The sequence below is a fragment of the Liolophura sinensis genome, chromosome 3, assembly GCF_032854445.1.
Source record: "Liolophura sinensis isolate JHLJ2023 chromosome 3, CUHK_Ljap_v2, whole genome shotgun sequence".
In the NCBI taxonomy this organism is placed as follows: Eukaryota; Metazoa; Mollusca; class Polyplacophora; order Chitonida; family Chitonidae; genus Liolophura; species Liolophura sinensis.
This window is the reverse complement of record NC_088297.1, coordinates 9,698,179-9,725,904: the sequence shown is the minus strand read 5'-3', so window position 1 is coordinate 9,725,904 and position 27,726 is coordinate 9,698,179. Positions and strand designations below refer to the sequence as shown.

Here is a 27,726-nt window from a genome sequence, read left to right as displayed (position 1 = left end):
GATGTCAAATGAATATGAATAATTAAGAATACGAATCAAAAATAAAGCGGAAGAAAAATATGCTTTTTTATCAAACATTATTATACGACTTTTATTTTAGAAAATCGTCTTAATTTAATTTCCGTATATTTGAGAAGATATATATGAACAATCACCACCAAGAATGTTAGTTAATATATTCAACACCCTGAAAATGAAAGTAATGTCTTTTACCCCGTTCACATAGCCAAACTTTAAACCATATCAAATCTGAACTGGTTTAAATCGAAACCAGTTGTAAAAATGCGTGCGTTCACACGAATATATGGCCAAGCCGGTTTTAAGTCAGGATTTGACCGTTCACACGGTCACATTTAAGTAATTATGACGTCATCCTGCCCTCTACCTACCCGGGCCTTAAAGTCACGTCGCAAACTGGCTCAAAGCCACTATCTCAAGTTTAACCAGCTTAACGATGCCCGTGTGAACGGGGTTTTTGCCTTTGATCATGTGTGTAAACAAGAGGACAAGAAAAACAGACATACTAACAACATAACGACACAAAACAACCATCCACGCCATTCAAGGAAGACAGAAGGAGTGGGACTGTTACCCACAGTATATACTATACCACTCAATGAGTGTTCTTTTGTAGTCTTACGTTAAGCGAATAGCGCGGTCGGAACTCCTATTTTAAATTGACTTTCGAATCTGGAAACAATTTCACAAGACAACACTTCCGATGTATCTTATTTTCCGGACATGATGTAAACCACAGATTCGAAGGTCGTTTTGAACGTGTTACTTTTGCTCAGAAATGGACAATCCACGACACAATCCTTGTAGATCAGTTTAGAAATGTTCGAAATTCCACACTTCTCTGTGGTTCATCCTAGCATTTCCTAATACTTACAAACATGAGGCCACTAATTACGATAGTCTTATAAAATATGATCATCTCGGACTAGCAAAAAGCAGTCTCATTATATTTGGTCGTCTATGTCTACGGGTATACACTGAGCATACGCAATATTTACATCTTGGAGCCACTGTATGTTTAAGTTACATGCTCTGTGCAACGAGCAGAAAACTTGATAAAGTCATGCGCCTAAATCTCCAGCTATCAAATCGTCTGCCACAATTTACAGCCATCAAATCGTCTGCCATAATTTACAGCCGTAAAATCGTCTGCCACAAATTACAACGATCAAGTCTTTCACAACCTTCAATAAAACGAAAACTGTAACAATCTTCAACCATACAATCTTCTGTCCCAATCTACAGCTACAGAATCTTCTGTAGCAACTTACAGCTATTAAGTCGTCTGCCCCAATCTACAGCCATCCAGTCGTCTGCCGCAACACTAAGCTATCAAGCAGTTTGTCGCAATTTACAGCTATAAAATCTTCTGTCGATGCAATCTACAGCAAGTCGTCTGTCGCAATTTGCAGTTATAAAATCTTCTGTTATATGCAATTTACAGCTATCAAGTCGCCTGCCGCAATAATCAGCTAATAAGTCGTCTGCCGCAATTTACAGCTATCGGGTTGCCTACTGCAATCTACAGCCATCAAGTCGTCTGCCGCAATCTACAAGTATCCAGTCGTATGCCGCTACAGGTATCAACTCGTCTTCTGTAATCTTCAACAATCAAGTCGTGTGTCTCAGTCAAGTCGTATTCCGCAATTTTCAGCTATGAAATCGTTTGTCGCAGTCTACAATTATCAAGCCGTATGTCTAAATGTTCAATTATCAAGTCCTCTGTCGCCATGTTCAAGGACAAGATCGTCCCTTTTTGTAGTTAGCAATTTAGGTGCTTCTTTATGAGCAACAAATCCACCACCCACCCACTCCACACCCAACCCCCCAAAAAGAACAAAAATAATACTGCTTGGAACGTTTTGAAAATTCTATAAATCACTACATGCGTTTTCCTTTTTCTTCTATCTTGAACTAATCTTTCACGTCAATTTGCCCTGATTACCACTACAAAATCTTGATAAAACATCTTGTACAGTGTTACTCTATTGACAAAAATGGACGAATGTTTGCACTTAATTCACCATGAATACATCTGGAAAAGCTTTGGTTTAGAGAGTACCACATAATTCATGGAAAACATCAACATGCATGCATACCAATAAAACAGTCTCAGTCAAAAACACACACTTTAACATTTTTCCAAAAAAGTAAAATTCCCCTATATGCGTAGGACATAAAAGATCGAGAGTAAAATCAGAACAGCCACAAGTGCACGACTATGTGAAAGTTTACAAATGGTCACAAGTTAACCGTGAAATTGTAAATAACTTTTTCCCATGATATTGACGCTCTACCTGTATTCTTTCATTGGGGATTTCTTGTTCTAAAGTATGTTAAAATAACGTCTGTATGAAAATATAAGACATACGAACCAAAACGAGAGTCACCTATATGATAAAAAAAAACCCAAAATGGCACAAGCCTATAGTGAGAAACATTGCACACAAACGCGGTCTTTCTTCAGAGAAGTCACGGTATTCTCACTTCAAAGTTACAAAGGTTTTCTCAGTTTTCTCTATGAAATATATACGTGGATCTTCTAGCCTGGATTTTCAGGCGTAATTCGATCCTTTCAGAAACGTCACAAACGACTAGGTTCTAAGAGCTAGTTCGACCACAATCATACAAGTGAAACGTGTTCTTAAATAGCATAGTCTTAAGTTGCAAACTTATCTGTTAAAATGTAAGTGCGTGCATGCTGGTTTCCTAGCCGTAACATTATCGTTATTTGCGATTAAAATCTTGGTTTGGTGAGGTTAGGCCTGAAAGTGATTCCCACATAACTCTCATCCAGACATGAGGTTCCATACATGAGGTTCCATACATGAGGTTCCATGCCTGAGGCTTCCGGCAGCAGTCACTAAACATGAGGTTTCATGCATGAGGTCTCCGGCAGCAGTTACTAGATATGGGGTTTCGTGCAAACTTTGCCAACTACCACATAACTATATGTATATAATATATCTCGGTGAGCCTTCCTGGGAAGCAGATGGTTAAACATGTTAGCTGAAACAGTTCATAAAAACAGAGATGCATCAAACCAGCAAGCAGTAATTATTGACTTGAGACAAAATCCAGGTGCCATGAAAACAGTAACAGAGATGAAAGGAGTTGTTTATTACAGGTAAATTATCCAGGTATCAGGGTCATGACGCTTTGCCCAGGTCTATCTTCTGCTGAATTGCCCTCGCTGAATGATACACCATGGAATCCACCAGGCCCGCCACTACAACACACCGAACCACATGTGTGCATAATGATAACAACAACAGCAACAAAAACGACGACTACGACGATATTAGCAATAATAACATTCAACAACGACACTATAATAATAATAATAATAATAATAAAAATAATAATAATAATAATAATATCTTTATTAGTCAATTTACAACGAAACTGTCCTTCCCCAAGGTCTTCATACACAAAAGAATATTTAGGAAACATCTACTCCATTGTCATTTAACACAACACTAAACTCAGCGTCATATAGTTCCATTCACCATCCAAGATAGTCGATATGGGCAGGACTAAATTTATCAATATGTGCCCTAATTAGAGGGCAGTCGTATTAAGTCTACCGGACAACAAAAATTAACATTAGCAGAAGCACCTTACATACTAATACACATATTATTGTTTCTAGATTTCGATTTGTTTTTTCTTTTGGCAATACCTCGCATTTTTCTTTGTCTGTTCTTTGTGATATTACTCCGCTATATCCACTATGAACTGTTCTCATACAAACTAATCAGACTGCCCTCCCCTGTTCGCATATTTGCTGAAAATATTTTCCACTTCATTACCCATGGCGAACCTGATATACACTACCTGTTGAACCCTGTGCCGTACGTGCTTCGATTCCAACCTTATTTTTTATTTACCCTAGTTCTATTACCTTTTCACATCTGAGCGAGCATTTTTCAATGTGATTCATGCACTACTTCAGTTTGGTTTTGGAGACAGAACTGTCTTTAGTCTTTGTGTTGGCCTATTTCAGGGCTTCACAAAAAGCATAACTTTATCAGTTTATGCTGAACAATGCCCTCAGAATATGCTTGAATAAACATGAACAAAAAAAAAAAAAAGAAAAGGTCTGATGCATTCTAAGAGATTTATTGAAAGGCGTTTACTGAATGACGCATTCTGAGAAAAGACCTAAAGAATATATATATATCAGTGCCAAAAGTTATATTTTTTGATCGTTATAAATGAACTATTTTGCGTCAATTTTTAGGACAAATACATCATCTAGCTCACTTTTTTTTTGTTTTTTTTTTGGCTGCACTAAGAATAATTTATTTTATACACAAAAGCAATCAGGTTTTTTGTTGGAAAATGCCCAACAAAGAAACCATGGCATCTGATAACTCTTTAAAGCATTTCTCCTACAGAAATTACTTGTTTATTTATTTATTTAGTTGATTGGTGTTTTATGCCGTACTCAAGAATATTTCACTTATATGACGGCGGCCGGCATTATGGTGGGAGGAAACCCACAACCATCTGCAGGTTGCTGGCAGACCTTCCCACTTACGGCTGGGGAGGAAGCCAGCATGTGCTGGACTTGAACTCACAGAGACCGCATTGGTGAGAGACTCCTGGGTCATTAGGCTGTGCTAGCGCGCTAATCAACTGAGCCATGTAGGCGCCCCAGAAATTACTTAGCCGAGATTCTTGTACTTATCTTCTCATACTTAAATGGATACGTTTTAATGTTTATTAAAATGTCTTTCTTTTAGTGTGCTTTTAGATGCTGCACATTTAAAAACCATTGTGTTCCAAAATCCAAGGTGAACAAGCCATAAAGTTTTGATCAAGCTCAGATATTTTTCTGAATAGTATCTGGTCAAACTTGAGCTAAAAAAATGCAAACACACAAACAAAATAACACAAAAATGTAACTCAATGACCATCATGTATTTACTCCGATATTTTCACTTTCAGTTTTGAATCAAAAACCTCTGTACACCTAGTTCAATTTTAAGCCACAATCATCGATTTAATCATGTGCTTACCTGTAAATATACCTCCAACTATCGCACAGACTCCAGTTAAAAAGTGCATGAAGGACCTGAGCAGGGGAGAAAGAGATTTACAGGGCTGTGATAAATACACAAGAAACAATGTCTGCTTATTTATTTATTTATTCATTTATTTCATTGGTGTTTAATGTTGTCCTCAAGAGGTTTATGGGTGAAGGAAATCAGAGTGCCCAGAGTAAACCAACTGAAACAGCAATGCAGTAATGTAATAAATGTAAATCATGTAATAAATGTAAATCATGTAATAAATCGGTGTGATAAGCTTCGTAGTTAAATACCATCATTCACACACTGAAATCCTTTTTCGTTAGCTTTGTTCCATAGTATTTCCTTCACATAATTCTAAAACAGTCCACCAATTTTCTCTGGGAATTGAAATAGCTCTTCAAGGATTTGTAGGATTACTGAAGTTACTGAAATCAATGTATTAATAAAAAAAAGTCACTGGTCTCACTCCATGGAGAAATTTGTCTCACCTCTGTTTTTCTGTATACTTCACCATCATTGGAGACAACTCGTACATGAAAAACACTCCAGGCAATCCTGACTCGCCCGAAGAATGAGATACAACTTTTGAGTGCTTTGTCACAGAAAACTGATTTGTGTACAATGTCTGAAAACAAAAAATAAATAGCACAAAACAGTTAAGAATATAGATGTATACTAAATTGTAAAAGTTTTTTTTCCACACATTTATCTAATACATGTATATGAAGATAACTGGAAACAAGGACAAAATTCAGTTTTAAGATTTCCATCCATTCAAGTGACACTAAAAAATGTAAAATCTGAAAAAAAAGAATGAAATGAAAAATCCATGTCTTTATTTTCTCCATTCTTGAGTTTCCTATGATCTTCCTGTTTTCAGGGCTTTCTGATCATATAACTAAAGTGTCTATCAAAAAGTGACAAGTAGTCATAAAAAATATATTATTTACTAGTATTTCATTTTTTTATTTATGAATTCATTAATTTTCTCCCTACCTGTCCTGTTGTCTTGACGTATGTTGTTGGAACAACTTTCACAAAGTACTGGTACATCATTTGTACTGAAATAAAGAAAAAGAAGATATATTATGCTTACCAATAAATCCTGTTATTTACAGTTATATTTAGTGTTAAAAGTGACCTGAAATTGAAGTACAGCTTTCAAAATACAATCATGTATTAATTAAAAAGAAAAAAAAAACAATATCTGAATTTCCCACATTTACTTCTGCTTCTATCTAAAAGATTTCAGTCACAGCATATTAACTTTAACTCAGATATATTTACTTCAAAATCTTCCTCGATCCCAAAGATTTATGAGAAGAAAAAATATTTAAATACATGAATAAAACACGTACACATGTAACACACCGCACCAACCTGAATTATTGAAAAACTAAAATCACAATTGGGCCAAGCCGGGAATTGAACCCGGGACCTCTCGCACCCGAAGCGAGAATCATACCCCTAGACCACTTGGCCAGCACGCTAACAACCGCTACATTTACGGTATCATCAACGGCCTAAGAATCGCAATTTTCATTCGCAGTACCTGTCTTCATCTTCACATTTACTTCAATTTGACCAACAGCCATGACAAATACAAATAACCAAAATCTGAATCCACAAAAATTTTCCATGAAAACAGCCTAGCATTCAGTCAGTCCGGTTGTTTACGTCAGCAATTATTTAGCGGAAATGTACGAGACTCGTCGACATGCAACTTCCGGTTTAAATTTTGCCATCAAGTGCATCGCAAAATTTACAAATAAAAGTCCCCGCCGTCATAAATTCTCGACAGTGAACGGTAAGAATCGTTTCAGTGCTTGAGATAATAAGAATACCTATTTGCAAAGGTACCGTTCGTTTAATGTGAAACGATAAAAGCTTGGTTTCGTTCAGTTGAACATCAAACTCAAGGGCAATGGTCCAGGCAACAACAACAACTTCACGTGTTTCCGTGCGACACGATCTTGCGCTATTTTCAATCTGTGAGCCGGAAGGCATCTCGTTTAGCATGGACCAGTTTTCATAGTAATCAATGGAAGGGCATCAGATATTAGCATTTTCAGGACTATAACACACACAGTCGTTCTACAGTTACATTTCATGTGATAGTCTCAGCTGAACGTCTTTCAAAGTTGCGGCTATGACCTGGTATTTCCCATCAACGTAAATGTAAATCACAATGTTCACTGTTCATTTCCAGAGCCCGTAACAATGCCTGCCCCTCCCCCCAGTGGGTACACCATGGGGCGCTCAGGCCCCAGCTGTTTTGACAGGATGAAGATGGGATTTATGATCGGTTTCTGTGTAGGCATGGCGTCTGGAGCATTGTTCGGTGGTTTCACTGCATTGAGGTGAGCGTGAAAAGATTGCAACTTCTGCCTCAGTTAGATCACACGTCAACCTAACCATGAGCAGTTTCTGTTTGAAATACTGTGTAGTTACACATCTTGCACCTTCATCGCTCAGCATTGTGGGATGGAAGTGGGGGTATGGTCTACAAACAAGATGTTGGTGAAGTTGCCTGTGTGGTGTTCTGATAATTTTTCATCCAGTAAACTGTCGAATTTCATTTTTTTTTTTTGGATCAGAGGACTGGTCCTGTATTGGCATGGGAAGGTCCGAAGATATATATTTTGCAGAGTGTAAATCATTTTTCTGACACTTATTTTGCTTGATCCATGTTAGTGCCAGTACATCTGTGTAATTTTAGTAAAATGTTTTTATTTTAATCTATAACAATTAACTACAAACAAAATTACTATGGTTATTTAAATTTGATAGCCTGGTTTTAAAAACATTGTGTACGAGCAGAAAAATGTTACTAACTCAATAACACAAGTCTGCAAGTAAGCACTTGTAACACTGGGCCCAGTTGTTCAAAAGTGTGTTACCATTAAGCCCAGTATTTTCTGTAGACCAGGCTAAAGCGTCATTTACTTTGTAAAGGTTTAAGCTTGGCTTGAATAACTTTATTGCACTCTGGCCTCTGTACATTGATAAACCAGACTGCATTAAAGCAAATTGGACAATTCAAACAACATAACGAGGCCAAGTCAGGAAATGAAGCCTGAACAGGAAGAAAACATTTCAGAGAATGCAAAATTATATAAGTGTATTTAGGCAACTTATTATTTGCGATGGTGTCATAAAATATTTCATGGACACTGGCTTAAATTATGAGTTCTAATTGTTATTGTTACACTATATCCTCATCCTTTTAGCATATGGAAGAGTAAATTTCAGTGCAATTTATGCATATTTATAATTAGGTTTAGACAAAACTACATTTGTCAATTTCGGGGCTTCACAGTATAATTATATCAGTATAATTTTATCAGTCCACTTAGAAGAATGTCCCCAGAATTTGCTTGATTAAACACCTTGCAAACATATGAAAAATTTGAAGAATAACAGTATTATAATATACATGTATAAAGATATACACATATGCAATTTTCTAGATTAACTTTTATACAAACATTGTGGTTTTTTAGTTTTAACTGTTTTAGTTATTTTCATGTGCTTTTAAACATGTGTGACCATTTTTGTTTCATTGTTGATCTTTTCATTACCTTACTGATAGTCATTCCTTATTTTCAACTCCAGGATATGGCTGAAATATTGCCGATGTGGCGTTAAGCCATAGTCGTTCATTCATTCATTCATTCATATAGGTGATATAGATGTGATCAAGTGGTTCAGTGTTATAGAACACAGCAATTTTATCACTTGTCCTTAAATATTAGATTTGCAAACTGAGCATGCGTTTTGATTGTGTTTGTAGGTATGGAATGAGGGGAAGAGAACTTGTACAGAACGTAGGAAAAACAATGATTCAGGGTGGAGGCACATTCGGAACATTTATGGCAATAGGAACAGGCATCCGATGTTAACACTTGCTAAATTCTGGGATCAAACAGGATAAAACTTTCCTTCCTACAGCGTGTGGAAATTTACTGGAGGCCGACAACCAAGGCTTTTAAGGCATTCAAATGGACGATGTTCTGGTTGCCATGAGGATGTAAATTTCCTGATGCCGTTTTTGTTTATCTCATGTTTCACTCCAGCAGCGTCCATTTAGGCATAGTGTTGGAGAAATGGAGAAGGGGACATTACCTCTACCAGTTACTAATTATGGCATTCTACTTTACGTATTACATGCACATAGCAAATCAAAACCTGAAATTTAAGATTAAGAACCACACAACAGTACTGATAATATGTGTATGCTGTGAACTTTTTTTTCAAGACCTGAACATTATGGATTTTGGGGGCAATGAAATGGAATGGAAGTGTGCCGTGCTGGATGTTGAGTTGGATAAAAAGAATTAAAAAGATAGACAAAACTCCTGGCCAATCAAAAATGTTCAAAATCTAAATCTCATGCAACTTAATGGTTTAAGAATCCAATCTCAGCAGCTATGCCCTACATCCTGATACATGTCTGTGTTGAAAACCTTGATGGGACAGTTATATTTATGGCAGAAAAGCTTACAATATCATGCATGGCCAAATCTGAAAGTTAAAGTATGCACGTCAGGATTCCCATGGAAAAGAATGTGATTTTTGTAGACAATATTTTTGGTGTTGTAATAATACAGCAATTTAAATAAAATGTTACAAGTGTATTGAAAGATGAAGTTTGTTGAATTTACTTTGAACTGAGATATCTCATATTACACAAATAAAATGGTGCGCTTTATAAACTTAGTAGGATGCTGAGTCGATGCATGTTTTGGTCTAGTGTTGTCTTTTAACATGTAAGCGTGAGAGTACGGAGAGATTCTGAAAGTGAGTTCCCCGAAAGTCCTGCCACCTTGTTGATCAGAGTGATTGACAGATGAACAACAACGATAAGTGAAATATTCTTGAGTATGGCATAAAACACCAATCAAATAAATAAATAAATCTATTAACACCACTCTCAAGAGTTTTTCCCTTATACGACAGAAGTTAATTTTATGGGTGAAGGAATCCAGAGTTTCCAGGGTTAAACCTACGACCACTGGCAGCTTACAGACAAACTCTTCCATGTATGACTCACAAACATGCACACCATACAGGTGAAGTGATCTTCAACGAACGTTTGACTCTGAAAACAATCACAAGAGCACTAAAAGGCCAGCACCTTAACCACTCAACCCTTACCCACTTCCAACACAACAGATTTAAAACTTCAAACTTTCTCCATAACAGTTTGGGCATAAGGCTTTATTTCAAAACCACCCTTTTCATCTCTTGTACAAAATATACCTGGAGATTATTTATTTATTTGATAGGTGTTTTACACTGTACTCAAGATTATTTCACTTGTACGATGGTGGGAGGAAAGCTGGTAGAGCCCGGGGCAAATCCACAACCATGCGCAGATTGCTAGCAGCCCTTCCCACGTACAACCAGATAGGAAGCCAGCAAGAGCTGAACTTGAACTCACAGTGACCGCATTGGTGAGAGGCTCGTGGGTCATTGGGCCGCCCTGGTGTGCTAACCATGGAGATCTCCCCTCACTCACTCCCCACCCCCACCCCCTCACTCACCCTCCTCCCCCCTGTGGAGATTCCTGAAAAAACAATTTGTTACAAAAAATGTAGCTTTCCATGCAATAAAGATTCTAGAAGGGAGAGTCTCCTACCTTCAGTGGCCTTCACATTTAGTCCATCTAGAGGATTCACAATGCCCGGGTAATCCTTCCCAAAAGACAGGTGGTTGATTTTGTGCGTGATGTTGAACTGAAAGAGGATGTAATTATTCATTTATTTATTTGATTGGTGTTTTACGCCATACTCCAGAATATTTCACTTCTATGACAGTGGCCAGCGTTATTTACGAAGGAAACTAGGCAGTGCCTAAGGGAAATCCACGACCATCTCCAGACTGTTGGCAGACCATCCCACATACAGTACATGCAGACAGAACTCAGCATGAGCTGGACTTGAACTCACAGCCACGCGCTGCACACTAACCACTCGGCCATGGAGGCCACCAGTAGATAGTTAAGGGGACGGAAAAACTGGCAAAGGTCTGAGCATACCAGATACAGAAAAGCAGCTCTCCTATTTTTATGTGCTGACAGATGGAGTTCTAAGATTGGTGGGTAATTGTGTACAGACTGATCCTTGGCTAAATATCTAATACTGAAAGAGAGGGCCTATCACTCAATGAAAACGCCTGTTCTCAATAAGTGAAATTCGCCACTACTGGGCAGCCATGGTCAATTTAGCACCCAGTCGAGAACAGTGGCCTTTGAAGTTTGAGGCTGCAGCTGCTTTGCACGGCCCAAAAAAAAAACCGTCAACATTTCAAAGTAACATTCTTTATTTTGCATTTTTAGTTTCTCCTTTGTGTTTACTATAAGTCACTGTGAACGATGACAGAATTTCCAATGCAGAATTTCAATGAAACAGATATATAATGCAGTGAGCATGCCACCGCTAGGTTAATCATAGGTAGTTGAGTGAAAATTAGCACCCAGCTCTGTGAGATGTTGCAATATTTTTAGTAAAAAAAATGGCAGCCGTCTGAAATGCGAATGTGACTTAATGGGCCTATAAGAGATACAAGTTCTTGAGGAATTCTGCGTGGGGGTACTTCCTGTCTGTTAGCAGAGTTTAATACTTTCACTACATGCTGTAAATCATTCAATCAATGACTATAAATTCCATGCAGTGTTACAAGCTCAAGTACAGAGTTAATTCTCACCTTTTGCCCTGCAAAAGCTTGAAGATCGTGCACTGAAAACAATAATTAGATGCTTTGATTAAAAACGTAATTGTGAAAGATCTTTTGGATCACATACTACACAATTTTCACTGAAATTTCCCTCTGAGCATCTTAAATTTTCAAAGTGCTTTAAATTTACTGAACTAAGTGCATTTATTTGCTCAGAGTTTTCAACTTTTCGGTTGGTCTGATTTATGGGTGGGGAAAACCGAGTAGAACCCCATGGGACCTTACCTCACCTTACATGACACAACTTCGACTTAAAAGGATTACACTAGTCTCAAAACCTCTTTGTCTTAAATGCAAGGTTAAATGATCATTATCGAGAAAGTCTGAATTGTTTTCGTAGATTGTTAAATAATTGCAGCATCAGGGGGCTAATACGGAAGCAAAAGTCATTTTCACTTTCGACTGGCGTGACATCAAGCACGAACACGTGGTATCACCATATGCTGATGTATGACCACTAATCACGCTGTACTTGAACACAATTCTACGGACATTCCGGCATAACTGCCTTCATGTGTGCATGCCTGATTCAACATCACATACAAAACATCATGTTTTTCAAAGATGTTGTTTTTGACGACTCTTTAGTTTTTTTGCATTAAATACTTCTAAATAATACATCCTTTTGAAAGATGGTGTGAATTTTGTTGCAATGAATTCTTTTCCATTTTCCCGCCGTATTCCTGTCAGAACTCAAGAATTTTAATGCTAAAGCTGAATTACTAGTTGGGGAACCATTATCTGCTGGGCAAAGTGAGTGAGTGAGTGAGTGAGTGCTTGGGGTTTAACGTCGTATTGAACAATTTTTCAGTCATGTGACGACGAAGGAATCCTTCGGGTGTATGTAATGTGCCTCCTTGTAGCAGGACGGATTTCCACTACTCTTTTATATAGTGCTGCTTCACTGAGACGCCTTACCAAAGGCAAGTAAGCCGTCCCGCCCAAGCCATTATGCTGCTACAGGTCAACCAGTCCTTGCACCATCCCCTTCATGCTGAACGCCAAGCAAGGAAGTTACAACTTTGGTGTGACTCGACCAGGGATTGACCCTGGATCTCCCGCTCCCAAAGCAATACTTCTTCGTAAAATCAAACAAGAGATAAAAACTTACCATGAACATGATGCTGCTGAAAACTCTTACCAGGTGCAAAATGGAAATTTCCTGCAACCTACAATATACACAAACATATAAGCCATACAATATACAAAAACATATAAACCATACAATATACAAAAGCATATAAACCATACAATATACAAAAGCATATAAACCATACAATATACAAAAACATATAAACCATACAATATACAAAACCATATAAACCATACACCAATGTTTTCATACAGGACAAAATTTAAGTAAGTTTCCAGCATGAAAACAAAATTGACGAAATTTTATTTCTAATTTTGAACGGTAATATTTGCACAGACAAGGCTGATATTTTGAAAAATATAATGATTTGGCAATTGTCTTTGCTGTTAGCCATTTTCTGACAAAAATCTCCAGCATAAGCACTCAAGATCCTTCAAAAAACAATTTTTGAAGTGGCGTATATATAATATAATGCAGACAGTATCTGAGTTTTGGCCACATCTGAACTTCTTCAAAAATACAGGGCCAGAATGAGTAATATAAATGGATTTACTATTTATTATTATCTATTAATTACTGACTGATATTATCAACTACGATAAATAAATCTGAACTCTTCCGTTACACCATTACACGTGTGGTTATTACCATAGTCTTCATTATCAACAATGGAGGAGTTTTGTTGTTGTACTCTTTTATAGCTAAAGGTAAAAAAGTCCTACTGTATCATATGACCTGCAAAAAATGTTAGACAAATATTACTAATCACATTTAACACGGGCGTCTGACAAAAGGTTCACAAGAAATTATTCAGAGTAGATGAACAATGGAGAAAACTGTGGAGCTGAATCCTTGTGAACTTTGGAAATTCTTAGAGGAAAGACGTGTCATTTGTTGCTCTAGCTCATGGTGGGAATGAATGAATAAATGCTTGGGGTTTAACCACGTACTTAACAATTTTTCAGTCGTATGACGATGAGGAGTCATTAGGTGTGTGTACATATACTGTGTGTTCTTGTGGTGGGGCGAGCCCATGCCGCCACTGGAACACAGTGAGTTAAGTCACTGGTAAATAATGTCAACAAACGTTGCCCAACATTTTTCACAACTCACATGATACAGCAGGGCTATTTGTACCTTTAGTAACAAGAGAGTTTGAACTTGAAACTCCCCTATTTCAACACAATCCATGGATTTTCAAACATTGATTCTTCACCAATGCCATATAGGTCAAGAAACCCATATTTTTCTTTCACCTTTTAACAGTGCCTATAAGAGTGTTGTCCCTTTGTCAGAACTCTCCTGTGGTTTTCTACATTTAGTCATAGTTAAGGTATATGGAAGGACACTATCAAAGGACTTCACCTTATTGACTTGTAGGTAGCCCATAACTTGACACCCCTCATTTTTCTGTGACATCATTTTGTCACTCCAGCCTTCTCGGTCACACTGCTCTATTCCATCGGGGTTGTTAAACGCCCAGCCTTTTTTCCTGTACGCCTCTCGTACCTCCTCACAAGTGTTACAACATCTGTAATTATAGAGTCAATCATTGTCACACCTGTACAGGTATGTTTATATACAAAGTGATCATACTGCATGACCCATAAATCTCACCCAGTTCCCTCCTCTGGCTGTGTAATCGCAGTTAGTACTGGGCAGTCTTCACTTAGTAGCAGAGAAAGGCTAATCAACTGTGCATTCCTGGATAAGAACGCACAATGCCCGAGGACTTTATTCGGGAATAGACAGCTACGAGGTCTTTCTCCCACCAAAAGGGTTGCATTAGTGTTACATAATAAATGATTTCTGTGTTTAGTGGCGGAAGGAAGTGAGGATAGGAAGTGCACAGATAGAACGAAGGCTATGTTTAGTTATGATTCTTTATGTATAGCGAAATGGCCCAGATATGTTTTAGGAAAAGTCAGGCTGCCATACATCAGCCTGTAACAGGCTTCATCATAACATCTTTTAACCATGCTGTTAGCTCTGCTCTTTACGATTTATTTATTTATTTATGTGATTGGTGTTTTACACTGAACTCAAGAGTATTTCACTTATACAATGACACCCAGCATTACGGTGGGAGGAAAATGGGGCAGAGCCCTTGAGAACTTAACAACCATCCGCAGGTTGTTGTCAGACCTTCCCATGTTCGGCCGAAGAGGAAGCCAGCTTGAGCTGAACTCACACTGACAGCATTGGTGAGAGGCTCCTGGGTCACTGCCCTGCGCTGGAGAGTTAACCATGGAAGGCCCCTCCTTACAATTTCTATCTTATCGTTTCAATATTTGTATCCAGTTTCAATAGTGACTGGAGCAGCACTTTGAGCTTCTCCTGAGGTTCCATGATTAAACCTGCCTATATAAACACGAAATGACAAAACGCAACAAAGATTGGTTGCTGTGAGATGACACAGACTTAACCTAAATATCGCTGATTGCTTTTTAAACCCTCTGGTCTGGAATTCAAAATAATAACAATATACCAGCACTGACAATCATGAATTGTACTAGTGTAAAAGATCATCAGACGTTTGTATTTCACCTGAAGTTTAGATTTTTTCAAATGATACATTTTGCTCGATTCTAAAGGATTTATCCACCATTTTTTTAATTTGATTAATTTCCTATCAGAAAAACTTCAGTGTTGGCATGAAAAGTATCACTTTAACGCCTTCTGAAAGTGCCAGACTTTAGGTGGCATTCGGTATGTTTGTATGAATGTACGCATGGGGTTTACTTTGTACTTAACAATTTTTCAGTCTTTTACTTTGGGGGCCTCCGTCACTCAGTCGGTTAGCGCGCTAGCACAGCGTAATGACCCAGCAGCCTCTCATTAATGGCTTCCTCTCTGGCCATACATGGGAAGGTCTGTCAGCAACCTGCGGAAGGTGGTGGGTTTCCCTCGGGCTGTGCCCAGTTTCCACTCACCATAATACTGGCCGCCGTCGTATAAGTGAAATACTGTTGAGTACGGCGTAAAACACCAATCAATCAATCAAATAAATAAATAAATAAATTCACTGTTTTGACAAGGACTGAAATACAGCAGATGCCCTCAACATTATTTAATACTCACTTTTTATCAACAGTTTCAGCCCCGTAACAACTTTCACAACGATCTGGATCTAAATCTTTTTTGACAGCCTGCAAAAAGATTGACACATTTGGGTATTTATTTTTTTGATATGTGTTTTCTGTGTTGTACTCAAGAGCTTAAAAAAACATATATTCCTTTAGCTTGCATCAGACAAAAAGTTTCTGTTTTCAGTGGACAACAACGGTCACCAGGGTGTATTCTCCCATATCCTGCAGCCGATGCCATATGTGTCTGTTGACTAGATTATCTCCCTTTGTTCGGCTAACGTGATTTGCCAGTGCATCAACAATCAGCCCAATGAATAAGGACAATCTGTATTCCCAGGGTCTTGGGAGTTCACACAGATTTAGGCGACATACGGCGGGGGCTCTCGAAAACTACACTGGCTAAAAGCTGTGATTATAATATGATAGGTGTTTATGTATATTCATTCTACTAGCAACTGTGAAATAATGCCCTTTACCTATGTAAGTTTGCAAAAGCCCCCACCTTGTCTCCTCTATATCTGTATGAACTCTCTGACACCCTTGAAATGCCAATGGAGCTTATTGATGGATCATTCGCATGGACCATTTGCGTAAGGATGAGTTCGTTATGCAGTTTACTCACTGAGACGAATATGGAAATATATGGTGTCAATAACCTTTGTATTGGGCTCGGTTAATGTCTTGATGTTGTTAACCGAAAACTCTTCTTCATGTGTGGTATGCTTTGATGTAACAACGTTGATTGAAGAGAGAGTATTAGGTTTGGTGAGTTTGGCATAATCTTGTTTCAAACCCTTTAAGTAAGTTCTCCAAGCGGAATGTTCAAAAAAAAACAAAAAAACAACAAATGTACTCCCCACAATGAAGGGTCACCACTGGTACTTTTTTTAAGGTGATGTGTGTGGTTTTCACAATGTTTTAGCTCTCATGGTGGACTAAAACTTGAAGAAATGTCATAACTAGGTTCTGTAGACTTAGTGGTGATCTCAAAAAGTTTATGTTCACATAGACAGACGGATGAATGGGTGACACCATACTGACCGTAATATAATGCAACCAGGGTTACTGACAAGTGAGTGATAAAAGAGGAACCACATGATCATATAACAGTCATATACACTCACTACAAATGGCATCTGTAGGGTGTTCACCATGGATTAAAGAGGAAGCACCCGAGAGTTTTGGCCCAAAATCCATATTCAATACTCAAATCAAATTTCTGTATTCACCTATAATACCTCAAATCATTGTCTTTCAAAAAATATCAGGACAAATACCTGTACTATTTATTGTTTAAATATGATTTCAAAGTTTATTACTGATTTTAAACAGTAACACATGCACAGAAAAAGACCAATATATTGTGAATATTTTGTAATTATTCGGGCTATTCTAAAATAATTCATACACATTTCTACATAGATGGAGGTCTTAGCTACACATCGGTGTTGGGAGATGTTTGCTACACATCCATGTTGGGAGATGTTTGCTACACATTCGTGTTGCGAGATGTCTGCTACACATCCGTGTTGGAAGACGTTTGTTACACGTCCGTGTTGGGAGATGTTTGCTACACATCCATGTTGGGAGATGTTTGCTACACATCCTTGCTGGGAGATGTCTGCTACACATCCATGTTGGGAGATGTTTGCTACACGTCTGCGTTGGGAGATGTTGCTACACATCCATGTTGGGAGATGTTTGCTACACATCCAGGTTGGGAGATGTTTGCTACACATCCGTGTTGGGAGATGTTTGCTACACATCCATGTTGGGAGATGTTTGCTACACATCTGCGTTGGGAGATGTTGCTACACATCCGTGTTGGGAGATGTTTGCTACACATCCAGGTTGGGAGATGTTTGCTACACATCCGTGTTGGGAGATGTTTGCTACACATCCATGTTGGAAGATGTTTGCTACATGTCCATGTTGGGAGATGTTTGCTACACATCCATGTTGGGAGATGTTTGCTACACGTCCGTGTTGGGAGATGTTTGCTACACATCCAGATTGGGAGATGTTTGCTACACATCCGTGTTGGGAGATGTTTGTTACACATCCATGTTGGGAGATGTTTGCTACACATCCATGTTGGGAGATGTTTGCTACACATCTGTGTTGGGAGATGTTTGCTACACATCCGTGTTGGGAGCAGTTTGCTACACGTCCGTGTTGGAAGATGTTTGCTACACGTTCGTGTTGGGAGATGTTTGCTACACATCCGTGTTGGGAGATGTTTGCTACACATCCATGTTGGGAAATGTTTGCTACACACCTGTGTTGGAAGAATTATCCTACACGTTCGTGTTGGGAGATGTTTGCTACACATCCGTGTTGGGAGATGTTTGCTACACATCCATGTTGGAAGATGTTTGCTACAAGTCCGTGTTGGGAGATGTTTGCTACACATATGTGTTGGGAGATGTTTGCTACACATCCGTGTTGGGAAATGTTTCCTACACTTCCGTGTTGGGAGATGCTTGCTACACATCCCTGTTGGGAGATGTTTGCTACACATCAGTGTCGGGAGATGTTTGCTACACATCCTTGCTGGGAGATGTCTGCCTTTGACCAAATCACTTACCTCCACAAACTGCTTGGATTTATCTCCAAGTCCTGAAATCACAAACAAACACAACGTTGTCTGAACCGAGAAAAGATTTTTCTTGTTTTCTCCGAGACATACCTAAGCAGTATCGGCATATATGTACAGCCAAACTGGACAAACACTGTCTTTGTAGCTCATATATAAAAAAACAAATTCTTCATAGTATTATATTCCTGTATATTGATATCTGTTAGTATTAAAATCCTGGGAATTTGCTATTAAGCATAGATCTGTCATTTTTGTGCACTGTTTATGCTATCAGTAAACCACAGAATGTTACCATCAATCATCTGTCATTTCTCTGTATTTTATGGGTTAAAACTGCTTACAACTGACATCATATGAAGGTTTGAGGTGCTCCAATGCAGAATAGGTCAATGTAAGTTCTTACATTTCTGAAAAAATGTAAGGTGTCAGCTTGCATAATGGTTAGTAGTAAACTTGATATGAAACCAGATACCTTCTTTATGAAGTCTGTCATCGATAGGATTTCCATCCAAATCAAGACGTTTTTTAAATAAGTTATGATCAACATCAATTTGTTGTTCTCCTGACACATCCATTGCATCTATGCTTAAATCTGTAAGAAAAGAAAAAAAAAAAAACAAAATTCAAAATATAAATAAAGACAGACCATACACATAAATATTGTTTGCAGAAATGAATGCATAAAAGGGTTGATCAAATATTGGCCAGGGATAATCATATCCTCAGAGATAATGTGTTGAGTAAGATTAGAACAAATTTTAGTTTGTTTCAGATGACAGAGAGATTGGGCTAGATACAAGTTGTGAGTTCAAATCTTACTCTAGCCAGAAGTTTCAGTGGTCTTAAGATTGTTACTTTAGTGTTGAAAATTCAATAGGTATACCCTGATCAGAATCATTTCCTTAAAACTCACCTAAATTCTAAAAACTGGGGTTGTTTAATTTCCTAAGGATTGTTGTACGCCAAATTTATTTATTTATTTTTGTATGTCTATTTGTTATTGATTTGTGTTTGAACTCACTGTTGAGCGGCTTGTATCAGACATCAACCACACATGGACCCATGTTGTAGTACAAGTCAGTTACAAATAATTCAGCAGATTTCATGAAGCTTAGGTGAATTTTTTTATTTTTACACTTGAAACTGCACATGGACTTGGACATAGTTTCAAGTAGAAAACTTATAAAATACATACAGACAAACTAGAACAAATCCGAATACTGATCTATTGCTAAAGTCTGTCAGGTTGTAACCACAGTATAAGTCACCTCTGGTTATGAACATTGGTGCTGATGTGCTGTTGGAAACACAATCTGGATTATTGTCACACATGAAGAAACTAAAACTAAATCTTACAGCCACAGGGCATTCTTGGGAAGATGATATCAATGTTGATCTTCAGTTTTTGACCCCTGGACGTGTCCACGAATAGCTCTGGCTGCACTTCCTTAGAGAGGTAATAGTTCAGCTCTGATAAAAACAGGATCAGCATCAGAATCCCACTTACAATGGTCACTGCAATGGATAAACAAATTACATCAACACTCAAAATGATCAAAGTTAAAAACTACAGGTAGATGACTCCTGTCATCATGCCTTCAGGCTTCAGGCCTTTATCTTTCATGAAATTTACAATACAGAAGTTGAAATCGTATGCTCCATGAGGTAAAATCATGAGCGTTAGCAATGCAACAAAGCTTTGTTAAAATTGAACCACACCACCATATCAACGGTAAATGAACTTTAGGGCTTAACCCCTAACCACTCGGCCATAGCGTGCTCTCTGAATTTTCTGTATTTGATTTATTCACTCAAAACTATTTCACTTATATGACAATGGCTACCATTATGGTGGGAGGAAATCAGGAACAGCCCGGGGAAAACCCATGACCATCCGTAGTCTGCTCATGGGTCTCTGTATAATATTATAAATCCCTTGCAATTGTCACTATGTCAGTGTTACACATTTACAGTGTCACGGTTCAGCTAGAAACATGTTGCTGAAGGGATACAACTCGAATCATTTACATTGTATTGCAGAATTAGGTGAACTCATTTGCTAGATGTCTTGCAGTTGAAGTAAGTTGACCCCCTTAAAAGCAATCGATCTGACTAGCTCTGTAGGGATTGTTTCATAAGATTACCTTGAACACCTCTGTACTTCCCTTGCTAGTTTTAATATACTACTGCTGGGCACCAAATAATTTGTCTGTTCATAGTCTTAGTCGTTTCAGCTAATAATTCTCGGCAGATGTTCCCATGTGTCATCGCTAATAAATCCTCACGAGCATGAAATTATAGTGGAAACTGGATAAATTCTCCAACCGCCATGTTTGAATGCATACTCCTAACAGCCCACACAAGGGAGATAGCCACTGACATTACTAGCAATTTTGTGCATCTTGTTCAATCTATTCTTATATTGTTTCAGAAATTTTTTTTTATTATTCAACGATATTGATTATGGGTTCTCTCTATGCCATTGCTGGTGAGACTGATCCTAAACAATTAGCCACTATGCGTGCCAAGGGTCTAACTTGCCTGATAGTGGCAGTGGTAATTGTATATATGATTGGCATCACTTTGAGGACTATGCATTCAAGAATGGCGGTTTGAGTTAGAATTTATCCAGTTTCCACTAGTTTTATGCTTGTGCAGATTTATTAGCGATGAGAGATCTAGGCCTATTCCTACACCTACCTGGAATAATTATCTGTGAAGACTATGACTTCGGAGTGACAAATTATTTGGTGCCCAGCGGTAGTATATTAAACCCAGTAATGGAGGTACAGTGGTGTGCAATGTAAGCCTACGAAACAACACAGGGCTGTGATAGTATACGTAATCACAACCTTACGGAGCTACGATCTGACATGAAAACTTCACACTCTTGAATTGAGGCTTTGAGTTGGTTGTTCGAACCTACCTACAGCACCACCGTACGTTTTCACCCGAAAATCTTCCAGCGTTTTGGGGTAGGCGTCGAACTGACGCAGCCTCCCGAGCAGATCTTTCGTTTCCATCTCGGACGCTAATGACAGATGTAAATAAAGTCAAATGTTTAGGAGTCGGAAATCATCCGAGAAACGAATCAAACAACGACATGTGGAAAGTCGTATTGTGTTTATTTACCGACACAAACAGAAGAGTGATAACAAAGGGAGACAATCAGGACGCAACACGCACATCTAGCGCTCTAAGAAAACTCTGAATAGCATTTTCTTTTTCTGCTTTCGTTTCTTTATTTTGCGAGCTTACATAGACATCAATTAGAGACTTTTTCTTTCATTTCGAAGCTGTCAAATCTGAAAAATATGTGCCACAACGTATAGACAGTAGTTACACCCAAATTAGCCTACCTTATAATTTATAACGCTATGGAATTACCCAACCATAGGGTATCAGTTCAAAGGGCAGATGTTTCTTGTAGTTTGACACTCGGCCATGGCGATGTTCGTGGACAAAAGCGTCGTGTTTTAGCTGTCCTGCTCGTCCTCGTTCGTCAAGGGTGTAAGCATTTGGCCTTGTTTGCTGGGCCGACTTCAGGGAATTTACGAAAACACAGCAGGACCTTCTGATTGATGACATGCCTTTTCATTCGGATCTTGGGGAGATATTTTCGTAATAAATCTGAATTGCTAAGGAAAAATAATGCAAAGTCGCCATATTTTTCTTCAAACAACGAATCCCCCTAGGAAGTTTTCTTCCCAGCTCACCCTGACAAGTTACTGCCGTCTCCTGCCCAACACGTACGCATTGTGATACGGGTATATCCGTTCTCAATTCCCTGCTCATAAATGTGTGGTTCAAAATGCATCATTCCCATACTCAAACTAAGCGCAAAATCCAATTCATTGCATCGGCTTCTGTCTATCCACAAAAAGAAACTGCGCTGGAAATCGAGAGCAAGAAGGTTTTTTGAAGTGACCCGTGACGCTTTAAGCGCTAGTGGTTGGTGAAGTTCATAAGGGCCTCTGCAACAGGCTACTCGGCGTGAATTGTCCGCCATTGCCATATCCCCAGTGCTGAACTTCAACTTCTCAGCTTCCAAAACTTTAAAGAATTTTTTACATATTTTTCTGTGATAACTGTGTCCTACATCATTTTTTCTATGTATATACAGTGACAGAGTTGATGTTGACTTTAGGCATATTAACGGTATGCCTGTTTTAGGTGCCAGGCGCAGTGCAGTGGCTTCCTGTTGGTTCTGTCAGCTTTCCTGTTTATTCTGTTAGGTTTCCTATTGGTTCTGTAGTTTTCCTGTTACATGGTTGGCTTAGGTTTCCTGTAAGTTCAGCTAGGTGTTCTATTGATTCTGTCAAGCCTCCTGATGTTGGATTTATCAGTTTTCCTGTTGGTTTTTATCAGGTTTTCTGCTGACCATAGTTCTTTCAGAGCTTCTGCAATTTTCAACAAATAAACCTGATCATTAACGAATGAAGGAAATAATAATAATAATAATACAAAAAAAATCGATAAAAAATAAATATACACTCAAAAAATTAATCTGTTAATTTTAACAGAAAGCCTGTTGTCTAAGTGATGCTAGGATATGTGTTTTATTATTATAACGCAATTCTCTCATATTTCATCATAATATTTTGTTAGTTTAATAAAATCTGTATGCTGAATTAACAGAATATGTGTCTTATATTGTACAGAACAATCTTCTGCGATAACTGAATACATTCTAACATGACTCAGACAAACGATTTTTTATTAAAATGAACGGATTAATTTTTTGAGTGTATATTTCACAGAACTCTTTTCCTTCGGTTGGTGAGGATTGCTGTTATTATTACCTGCATGTAGGTGTTTAATTAGTAAACGTCGCAAACTGAGGAACGGTGACTGAGAGGTGTTGACTGAATACGCAATGGCGTGCTGTACGGGCTTATATAGTCGTGGGACTATAGTCACTGGAATAAATCCGAATACACAGTAAACTCTCTACCTTGTGTATATATGGTGTCATTACAAATATTGATTATAGCTCTCTGTCATGTAACTATATAGGTAAATGTTTGTAGAACACATGAACAGAGGCTTCGTTGAAAGCACCTGCTGCACATCGAAATGACATTTCTCGTCATCATTTTTTTCCAGATGCTTTCATACGGACTCGTACCGTTGTTTCTCAGGTATGGGCTCTGGTTAAAGTGTATATATATTTTACTCGTGGAAGGTGTTATGTTATGTAATGTTTCGTTGTATTGGGCTAAACGTCGCTTTCAGTATAATTTGGGTAACATCATATTTGTACTTTTAACACTTTTCGCAGTTTCGTCATTTCATTAATTTTTTCATTAATTTAATTTATTTGATAACCAGACATGGCAGTCAAACTATCGACCACCAGGCATGACATTCCATCCAGCCTGTCACACTATACCAACACCAGACAAGACGTCCCGCCCTGCCACACTGTACAGCCACCTGACCTGACGTCCTACCCTGCCACACTATACAGCCACTAGACATGACGTGCCATCCTGCCACACTATACAGCCACTAGACAAGACGTCCCGCCCTGCCACACTATACAGTCACTAGACAAGACGTGCCACCCTGCCACACTATACAGCCACTAGACATGACGTGCCACCCTGCCACACTATACAGCCACTAGACATGACGTGCCACCCTGCCACACTATACAGCCACTAGACATGACGTGCCACCCTGCCACACTATACAGCCACTAGACAAGACGTCCCGCCCTGCCACACTATACAGTCACTAGACAAGACGTCCCACCCTGCCACACTATACAGTCACTTGACATGACGTCCCACCCTGCCACACTATACAGTCACTTGACATGACGTCCCACCTTGCCACACTATACAACCACTTGACATGACGTAACGCCCTGTCACACTATACTTACACTAGACACGACCTCTGAACCAGTCATACTATACCGAAACCAGGCATGACGCCCCACTCAGTCACACTGTACTGACATTAGACATGACGTTCCACCCTGCTACACCATACTGACACCAGACATGAAGTTCCACCCAGCCACAGTATGGTCACACCAGACATGACGTTCCGCCCAGCCACACCATACTGACACCAGACATGAAGTTCCACCCAGCCACACCATACTGACACCAGACATGACGTTCCATCCACCCACACTATACTGACACCAGACATGAAGTTCCATCCACCCACACTATACTGACACCAGACATGAAGTTCCACCCAGCCACAGTATGGTCACACCAGACATGACGTTCCACCAAGCCACAGTATACTGACACCAGACATGAAGTTCCATCCTCTCACACTATACTGACACCACACATGACGTTCCGCCGAGTCACGGTATGGTCACACCAGACATGACGTTCCACCCAGCCACACCATACTGACACCAGACATGACGTTCCACCCAGCCACACCATATTGACACCAGACATGGCGTTCCGCTGAGTCACGGTATGGTCACACCAGACATGACATCCCACGCAGGCACAGTATGGTCACACCAGGCATGACGTTCCATCCAGTCACAGTATGGTCACACCAGACATGACGTTCCACCCAGCCACACCATATTGACACCAGACATGACGTTCCGCTGAGTCACGGTATGGTCACACCAGACATGACGTTCCACCCTGTCACAATATGGTCACACCAGACATGACGTCCCATCCAGTCCCACTATACTGACACCACGCATGACGTCCATCCAGTTCCACTATAGGGACACCAGACATGACGCCCATCCAGTCACATCAGTGAAATATTCCCGAATGCTGCGTAAAACACCAATGAAATGAATAACTAAATAATAAAGTTATCCCAAAAGACTGTCACCCTTCTGGTGTTTGATGTTTGACGGTTATAAGCCAGCAGTCCGATGAGGATGATGGTTGTAAAGTCTATAAACAAGAAATCTATATTTGGTGTGCCAAACGCTTTGATTTTTATTGCTTTCCTTACACTTAATGTAACTATCGGATGTACAGCGCCTATTAACAGTTCTCGCCTCATGGTTGGAATAGTGCCAACGTTTCGTTAAGCCATGCATAATCACTGATTTATAAAACAGTCTGGTTTGAGCTTATGGAATCCAATCGAAAAGTCAAAAACGTCTGAGCTTCTAATTACTTAATTATTGACCAATTTCTAATTTTATTACGCCTAGATGAATTTCATCCTTTTATAAGCTTTTGCATCATTTGGTTTCCATGGACAACAAATTTATCTACAGTCTAAAGGCTTGCCTTAAGTCTTCAGATCTTTTATTTGGAATTGGAAATCAGTGCACGAGTTCGCCGCTGAATTTATGAGAAAAGTGAGCTCGTGGATTTGAAGGATACAAGAAACGCTTGTCTTATTTATTAATACGGAGTATATGAGGTGGTCTAACATATAAAACTACAAAAAAAAGCTTCTCGGTTTTCTTTTTGAGGCGTAACTTTCCTATTTTCCTAAGGCCCCACTGGTTAGGCCGATAGTTAAATAGCTATACTGAGGTGACGTAAACCGTGATAACTGTCAAAATAACGTTGATGGGAGGAGAGCTAGACTTGGCTAAGATGGTCCCGCGTTCCCAGTTTGTTCATTGATGACATCGTTTCTCAATATTTCCGACCAATGACGGAAAATATGAATGAAACAGAGATGTTATTAAGAAATATAAAATTTGTCTCAGCAAATTAAACTAAAAAAACGATTTTTAACGTGTAAGTTAGATCAGAGTCTAAGGCACTCCTGGGTATTCCATCAACTACCCTCACTGGTGCATGAGTTAGTTCGATGGAGGAGAGATAGGGTGGTAGGGTGGGGATGGGTTAACAAAGGCTGTTTTTGTAAACGGTGTGGAATTCTTGAAACAGAACCAAAATTACTAGAAATGGTCCTGTTTTCAGAATCACAGTAGTAACAGATTGCCAGACAAGATGAAACAAAATCCGATCTGTTTTAAAGGCTGTTGACTAGACAAAACGAAACAGGGGATTATCTTTCCCAAAAACGCCCATGTTAAAAATGACCCGTAAACGAAATTGGCGATTCTAATGAGGGCGGTACATGTAGCGACTGCTTAGGGTACATTTGTGGTGACCTTATTGGATAATTACTTTCTAATTCACGTACTTTATACTTCCATGGAGTGGAGGATTTTGCCAGGAACATGACATTCATTCTTACGACGGTAAGGAAAGTGTGTGTGGTGGTGGCTAGGTGAGTGGCGGGTGGGGTTGTGGGGGTGTGGTGGGCGGCTTGTGAGGTTTTGTCGAACGTATCGGATGGTTAGTTCATGATCAGATCTTTTGCTATCAATTTATCTTTTACGTATTTGGTGGCTTTGTTTGATGTTTAAAGTTATACTCAACTAGCATTCCTATACACATGTTCAAAGTACATGTCATATTGTTGGAAAGCAGGCTTATATCTCCTCTCTACCATAATTTATGCTACCAGGAATTGTCTAAAAGGCGTCTCGGGCCACCTGAAAGGCAAGAGTTTCCGGGTCCTAGGCCGGTCGTATAAGGCTGGAATAATATACTTTCGTAAAGTACAAGACGTTCCCACGAAGAGGAAAATATGTGGATTTTTATTCGGTTCCTATTACAATTTTAGTGACCAAACACTCGTCTAGAAGCGCGTCTTCCGAAAGGCTAAAAGCCCGGGATCTGAACGGGCGTCAATTGGTTCCTGTCATGTTTGGCTGATACAGTAGTACCGCGGTCTCATGATCCCAAAACGACATTCAATCAAAACGACTAATCATCCCGTCTTGCTAAATATACCGCGATTTCACTTGCTAAAAACCGTCTTAAAAAGCGTTTTTGTCTGTCTGAGCTTTCGGGGGCCAATTCGACCCCTGAACCATCGATCGTTTTTGGGCTGGGATAGGCTTGTTCATCAGAGGAACATCGTTAAATCAATACTTGCGGTTGTCCCGGACTCGTCTAACAGAATCGGATTTGCATCTAACGTTTGTGACAGAAGACCAATTGTCTTGCACCCATATGATGTGCAAGTGTTTGTCACATAGGGGAAAGATCTTCAATAACTTGCCAAATGTCTGCAGTTTAACACCGACATTCTGGTTACCTGCACCCATAAAGTAGGCTTAGTAAAAGTGAAAAAAAAGTGAGTATTGCGCTAAAAAAATTAAATGAA

The 27,726-nt window shown here is 39.1% G+C and overlaps 1 protein-coding gene and 1 non-coding gene across 2 annotated transcripts; both read right to left on the bottom strand.

The window, feature by feature from the left end:
• Positions 1–2,858: 2,858 nt before the first annotated feature.
• LOC135463871 (endoplasmic reticulum-Golgi intermediate compartment protein 3-like) lies at positions 2,859–21,670 on the bottom strand. The gene is made up of 13 exons (XM_064741327.1): positions 21,503–21,670; positions 19,933–20,091; positions 19,049–19,168; positions 18,565–18,596; positions 15,970–16,037; positions 14,254–14,419; positions 12,907–12,964; positions 11,766–11,797; positions 10,699–10,795; positions 6,054–6,118; positions 5,546–5,682; positions 5,043–5,098; positions 2,859–3,247 (listed from the first exon to the last, which is right to left on the bottom strand). Exons 1-13 carry the CDS (start codon positions 21,597–21,599, stop codon positions 3,168–3,170), a joined length of 1,167 nt encoding a protein of 388 aa, XP_064597397.1. The 5' UTR covers positions 21,600–21,670; the 3' UTR covers positions 2,859–3,167.
• On the bottom strand, positions 6,468–6,539 carry Trnap-cgg (transfer RNA proline (anticodon CGG)). The gene has a single exon. It is a non-coding gene; the product is annotated as a tRNA-Pro (tRNA).
• Positions 21,671–27,726: the final 6,056 nt, after the last annotated feature.